Here is a 7,658-nt window from a genome sequence, read left to right on the forward strand (position 1 = left end):
ATATTCTTAAATCATTAAATTAACAAAGAGTTGCTGGTTCATTGTGATGAGTAGCTTTTCTGTTACTGTCCCATATAAGAACACATGCATGCACACGTAGACACACACACACACACACACACACACACACACACACACACACACACACACACACACACACACACACACACACACACACACTACTGATCCCTAAGTTCAGAAACAAGTATTCATTGCAGTAACATAAACAGTGATTTTTTTTATCTCCCTCTCAGTATTTCATATATATTTCTCTTCAAATAGCATGTTTGATCACAAATTCAGTCAATATGAAATAATGTACTCCCAAGTCTTGCAAATTGTTTTTTTAATAAATAATTTGCAGCATCACAAAACCTAGTGCAGATGAGAAACAACTCAAGGTGCAGTTATATTTTAACACTTACAAAAGAAATGTTTTAATTTGGTGATGGAAGAATGCTGCAATAAATAAGGCAGTTTATTTGCATTACTTTCTAAACATTGGTATCATAACAACCTAATTTGTTCTGATCAAAATGCCCATACACAAGTGCATGTCAAGGCAAAACTTTCAATGACTTTTGAGTTAAACAAGTCATCATATGCCAGTACCTTCAGCCTTAGATGCCTTGAGATACATTATCATCCTGTGAGTTATTATTGTAATTATCACTTACTAGGGTTAGATGCTTAACTGTCATTGTGCAATTCTTAATTATGTACTATTCATAAATGTGCTATTATCTTGTCACCTCTTGACCTTTATCTAATTTTATATAATTTATGCTATATTTGCACCACCGCATTTGTGCTGGTAAAGTACTAGAAACCTAATGGAAGACATATTGTCAATCCGGCATGCATCTGTAATTTACTTGTGTTTGGGGACAGGTTGATTGCTCTTCAGAGAAGAATACAAAGTCTGAAACTATACAGCTATTTTAAGCACTGAGCTCTAACTGAGCTTTATTTAAAATAACTAAATATTTATTATTTCACAAGGAAATTATTTTTCCAGATTTGTAGAAAGACCAAACCCAGTTAGCAATTCTATATTTTTTACATGCATGGAAAAAAATCAGTTTCCCCAACAAGATAATGTAGATGTTGCTATTTAAATGAACACTCAGTGAGGCCTAATTTAGGCTTCATTAAAATTCATATACAAATGGAAGTATGTATAATTTTCTTACAGAAATATGCTGCCTAAACTCTTACTTGTTTATGTTTCAGTTGCTTTGTTTGCCAAAGCTTTAAATGATGAGTTTACAAAAAAGTACTTTTTTCAGTAGATGGGTTGTAGTCATGTTTCACAAGTAAAACATTTTCTCTTCCTACTTAAGCCACAATGTCCACTGTCAGTGTCCCCAACTAAAAAAGATACATATTAATTCTAACACATGTATGAAAAGTTTTTTTAATTGCTCTAGTGATCAAATAAAATAATTTGATAGATTACATTGCACTTAAAACAGCCATAAAGAGAAAGGAAATGGTTATGATGCCTTCTCTTCAAAACCCTGATATGTTGTAAGAGGTTAATATGTAGTGAGTGCTCACATTGATAAGGACCCTATAGAAACAGACACCAGATTTTCTGTTTTGAAAGATTATGACCTGTACGATACTGAGAGTGCATATCTTTTCATGGAAATAAAATACATGCAATTATGTGGAATGCAGATCTTAGTAAAATATACTTTCATGGACTATATTTCTGAATTCTTACCTAGCTGTACATACATAAGAATCACAAATTCAGGCTAAAAAAATAAGATGCTGTGCTAAGACTGAATTAAGTTTATGAGATCACAGAGTTAGGAGGTTGGTGAAAATTGTGGTAAAATATATTAAAACATCTTGTCTTTACAATGCAGGATATCAACCAGCATAAAGTACATTATGTACATAAGATTTAAAAGGTGAAACTTGAACATGTATAATGGATGCATTTTTTCTTATGCTTACAGTATGTATATGTCTGTTGACTAAATTAAATTTACAGCATATGTCTGGTAAGGAGGGCAAAAAAAAAAAAAGTAAAAAAAAAAAAAAAGTAAAGCTGTGCCTATAATCAGACACTGCTTACTCTTTCACTGATCACATTACAGCTGTTTATAGACAGTTCAGATGTCCCTGCTTGCATTTCCAAAGCATCTTCAGTTTCTTCTAACTCCATACTAGTAAGTTCGTGTCCATTCCGGTAACTGTTTAAATTAATGTCTTTCCCATATAAGACAGTGGAGGCAACATTATGTGCATGATTTTGACGCTGAATGCAGTTTTTAGTTGTGCTGCTGTACTGGCAGCGGATGTATTTTGAAAAAGCCCTGCGATATGTCTTATTGAAAAGGGTATACACTAGAGGGTTTATACCAGATGAAACATAACCAACCCATACAAAGACATTTAGAAGCTCTGCAAGGAGCTCTTCATTGCAGGAACCTTTACAAAGAACAGACATGATATTAGTGATGAAAAATGGGCACCACATGATTAAAAATAAGAAGAAGACAATCCCTAGGACTTTAGATGCCCTTCGTTCATTGTTTATGGACTGCATAGTTCCTTTACGAAACAGTGCTGCTTCCTTGTTTGAAGGTGAGTTTTGGTGAACTGCCCCCTCATTATTTTGTATGATTGAAACATTTTCAACATTGTTGTCTTTTTTCAAGCAGTTCAAGCTGCTACGTCTGTGCTTTGGAAGTTCTTCATATTTGAATACAGTAGCTTGTCTCTGAAGTACCTGAATAGTCAGGCAATATGTAAAGACCATAATGATCAATGGAATGAAAAATGCCACAAAGGATCCGACCAGGACAAAGTGTTCTTCATTCAGGACACAACTCCCATTCATAAAGACTTTGGATTCATCTTGAAAGCCAATGACTGGGATAGGCATTGAAATTCCTAGAACAATCAAAAGCAAAAAGTTATTAAATAAGGCACTTAGAATTAAATACTTTTTAAATATAAATAGAAAGAATCATAACATATCATAGTCTGTTGTGAAAGGTTTTCCATTTTTTCAATAACTGCTACTGCAGTGGTCAGTAAAGGAACACCAAAATCTTTTAGGAATATAAGCATAAGTGAAAGGGATGCTGACCAGGAGTAATAAGCAGTACATTTAAAGTTACAGAGAATGTAAGTAATCTGAATAAATCTGCCATATACTATATACTTTCAACCTTGGTTCTTTCATGAGTGGGCTACACTGTAGGCCTCATCACTGTCAGTGCACTTATATTTAAAAAGCATGTATATACACAGGAAGAAATATAAAAGCCAAACAACTGGTGATATGTCACAGGTACACAGGATTAATGTAACTGAAGTCAGAGTAAAGAGAACTCAGGTTTGCATTATTTTTAATAAAAATGCATTTTCAAGATTATAAACTAAGTGTCTTAAAATGATTCCAGGATAAATTATTTTGTTACAGTTAATGTACTAATTGCCCTTAACTAATACTAATTAAAAAGTACCCCCAAAGTAAAGTTGGCAACAGTAACAACATCAGGACAGAGTATTAAGTCCAAATGAACTTGCATGAAGAAGTTTTCTGCAATGGCTCAGTTGAAAGAGGGTTACAAAGCTGACATTTTATTTCAATGAAAAACCAGTGAATCATTTTATGAGACTTTTATTTTTATAATTTTATAATGACATTAAATGATAAATATGTAAAGTTGGCATTGGAAATGCTGTGTGTATGTGTGTGAGGTTAGTCTGGTGTAGGTTTCTGAAAATTTTCCAAGGTTAGAAATTATGTGAAGGATCTCCCCCTTAAGAAAAGATAACTACACATTACTGCTTATTTTGGTATGACTGATTTTCTATAGTTTATTGCTATTTTCCATCTGACTGATGGAGGGAGTCTTAAGGTAAATTAAACAGAATAATTTTCAGTACTGAAATGTGTACTCAGCTGCATGTTGCTAATTAGTATGAAGTGACCTCTGCAGTCATGACACATACTATTATGACATGGCTATCCAGTCCATACCATGCTACTGTGAAATACAACATGCCATGGCTATCCAGTCCATACCATGTTACTATGCTGTACAACGTCATGGCTATCCAGTCCATGCCATGTTACTGTGAAGTACACAATGCCACGGCTATCCAAATCTTGTCATGTTAGTATTCTATATCAGAAGGGGCAACAGCTGTAGAGAAAACAAGAATAGATCTCCCTTCAGCTCAGATCAAGGCATTCAGGGAGAAAGATGCATCTATTCCCAGCAAATTTTCACTTCTTACAAGTGATTTTAATTAGGAGGAGGAATATAAACAATATGTAGGAAAAATAAAATTAAATGCCCACATCAAGTTGCTAGTTTTTCTACATCCCTTTTGTTTATTTTTTTACTTAACACAAGTCAGCAACTCTCACATTATTATGTCTGAGCAAAACGTGACATGTACTTTTTGTCTGTAAACAGCTGAGACACTTAATAATTTGCTCAGGCATGGAACACTGTTTGATATGATTCCATCAAAATGACATCTGGGAAAACTCTTTAACTTCAATGACAAGTCTGGTGATAACTTCAAAGTGCCAGATTCTCCATCTGCAATAAATGTTTCAAAATACTGTGGATGAAACTGAACTTTATAGCCATGACACCATGTCAGTAATCTGTGCTGAAAGTGACAAGAATACTCCAAAGGGATTAAGAAGTATACTCCAAAGGTAGTAACAAATATACTCCAAAGGCAGTAACAAGTATACTGCAAATGTGCACAGCAAGGGCAGCTAGTGACCTCAGAACCAAGGGTAATGGTTGTGTACAACTGAAATACTGAAAAGTATGGGTCATTTTTTTAGCATGGATATAGCTTTAAATAAATAAGCAGTTAAATTCCACTGCACCTGCTAAATATCTGTATTGTGACAAAAATCTTTTATTTCAGACTATGTGCCAAAGGTAGACAGAGAGTACAGTTAAGATGTTTCAGGTGGTTGAAAAGGCTACACTATGGTATCTCAGAATCTGACACCTCTAAATACAAATGTTCAGCCCTAGATGTAATAAACTACTTACTCAAATAAAAAAAAAAAATAATAAACTCTACATATTGACTCACATATGAGTTTTGTGAAATGAAATCATGCAAAAACTAAAGGGAAAGCTTCTCCACATCAGAATTTAATCCAGCTATGTGAAAGATTGAGAATTTGAAACACAGAAAATGACTATCTGAAATGCTATCATCTATGAGTAAGCACAACAACATTACACAAAAAACTATAAAGAAATAATGTAGTCATGCAGCCAAGCTTGAGCAAATAGGAAACAAGCAATATTATATCAAGCACCTGAGGGTGAGTATTGACAACGGTGCATTTTTCCAGACTATATGTTATGGATTTACTGATAAGTTGCTAGGGGTAAAATAGTAACATGCAGTTCCTTGGGGGTGGGGGAAGGGGCACTTGGGTTATTTATTATTGCATCAGAACTCATCTTTAGATTTCAGGATGGACTGGTTGCTGATACGGACTGTCTCCCCAACAGACAGTGGCTACAAATTAACAAAGGGTGCCCCAGTACAAACATCATGCAAATCTCCTTGTTTTCAGTGGTCCCTTCTAAAAAGTGTATCAGATGAAGACATTTCTCATATAATTAGACTTGGTATCACAAACATGGGATATGTTTTAAGTAATATTACACTCTAATAGGGGAGGCATAATGCTATATAACAGAAAACGGAGTTTAACAGCATTAGAAACAGAAGGATAAGGCTAGTGTGACAGCATGAGGTCGGTAGGTGAAAGGGAGGGTGAGATGTATAATATATGGGTAGTAATAGTGCTAAGACATTTTATGCTGGACTGGCTTGCAAAGGTTGTAGTTAGTTTTGTGTGGTGATTTTATTAAAGTGAGTAATTAACCAGTGCTGATACCATTCTTATAAAATGCAACCACCGGCTGAGCACTTAAAAAAAAAAAAAAAAAAAAAAAAAAAAAATATATATATATATATATATATATATATATACATGCAAATCTTATAATTAACTAATGTACATGTATGCCAGTTAGCAAATACATCTAGATGAAAGGTATGTTATGTATTTACAGTACAAGAATGCTTCCTATGTAGCAGTGAGGTAACAACCTCTTAGACAAATAAACACCACTAATATGAACAAAACAAGTTATTTATAAGTGAAGAGTCCAAATGCATACAAATCTTCACGATCATAATTTTGAGAAAAGTATTACTGAATCTGTTTTTAGAGCTTTCTGAGTGACTTACTTCATCTGTTCACTTTCATTGTCATATATAATCCACCAAGAACAGCACTTTTTCTTAAACTACTGCATTTCTCTTTAGAACAGGATTTTTTGTTCAACCCTTGTTAGACTTTTTTGCAGTGCCATTTAACACATCGTGAATCATTAATCTTCACCAGTTAGTTTTGATATTTAGGCAGAGTTAGAGTATTATTTAAACCATCTTTATATGTGGCATTGATATGTCCTATAGACAACCATGAAATCTTGCAATGACATGGACAATACATGGACAGTGAGACTCACTCTTTCTAATATATGTGCACTGCATATTGTAAGAACATGCAATGAATAAAAATTTGGATATGTATTTATACATTTATTAACTAGTGTAGAACACTGATCAAGATGTAACTTTTTCAGGTTCAAACCAGGAATAAACAAAACAGAGAAACATAGACATTTTAATACTGACTCTGCCAGATAATTTACACTGAATAACAAGAAATTTTGAAACATACATTAGCAGTAACATAACTCTCATAGACCATTTTAGAGATGCATTAACGTTGTAGCGATAATATGAATTACAAATATGTACCATAATCAGTTTTTACAGTACAGATGGAGGAAAGATACAAACTAAAACAGACGGGCTAGGAGAAAAAAATAAGAAACTCTGGAAGAATAAAATTCTACTCAGAAAAAAACAGAGGGAGGCTAGTGATTGATCATGATGAAAATTTCTGGAGTAGCTGGTTAATGTTACTGCTCAATAAAGTCTAAATTTTCTTTGGGTTCACTTTTTCTGATTGTCTGCAGCACTTGTTTTCTGTTCCTCAAAACATTAATGCAATGCACACCATTATGTCCTGTTATCTTTTACAGTTGGAAATTAGTGTACTGTAATCTCCCTTCACAGTGACACTTCTTATTTAGCATGCTACATATAATAACTGGACCATCCCCTAAAGAGTGCCACCTTAACATAGAAAGAGATAACACCAGGTATAACAATATGAACGTCAATGGATAAAACTGAATTTTTACTGTGCTGTCTTAGGATAAAGTCAATACAGAAGGCAACATACATACAGGCTCAAAAGGAGTTTAAGGAAATGCAGCTAAGTAAAAGCTGCATTAGGGCCACAGAATATAGGACATAATCAATAATTACAGTGTTTTGTGCAAAAATAAATAAATAAATAAAATAAAATAAAAAAAAAGATTTGTTGCCTTGGCTGGATGAGTTGTAGTCCTGCAACCAAATGGCACTAATTAAACATGGTACAGAGTATTGAAATCTCATCTCATATATATTGCAAACCACATTCAAATTCTGAACTATAAACCTTACTGTCATGGGTACAAAGACAATTCACAGAGCAGGCCAGACACCTTTGT

General features: G+C 33.8%; 1 protein-coding gene across 1 annotated transcript in view; it reads right to left on the bottom strand.

Moving 5' to 3' along the window:
• Positions 1-329: 329 nt before the first annotated feature.
• The window catches only part of HTR2C (5-hydroxytryptamine receptor 2C), a 1,304,377-nt gene continuing 1,297,048 nt past the window's right edge, over positions 330-7,658 (bottom strand). The window contains exon 4 of the mRNA XM_044057465.1: positions 330-2,910. Within this exon, the coding sequence (XP_043913400.1) occupies positions 2,075-2,910 (836 nt within the window). The 3' untranslated portion in view covers positions 330-2,074. The remainder of the gene's footprint in view (positions 2,911-7,658) is intronic.

This window comes from Protopterus annectens, chromosome 15.part0, assembly GCF_019279795.1.
Source record: "Protopterus annectens isolate FY-2018-M chromosome 15.part0, PAN1.0, whole genome shotgun sequence".
Classification (NCBI taxonomy): Eukaryota; Metazoa; Chordata; order Ceratodontiformes; family Protopteridae; genus Protopterus; species Protopterus annectens.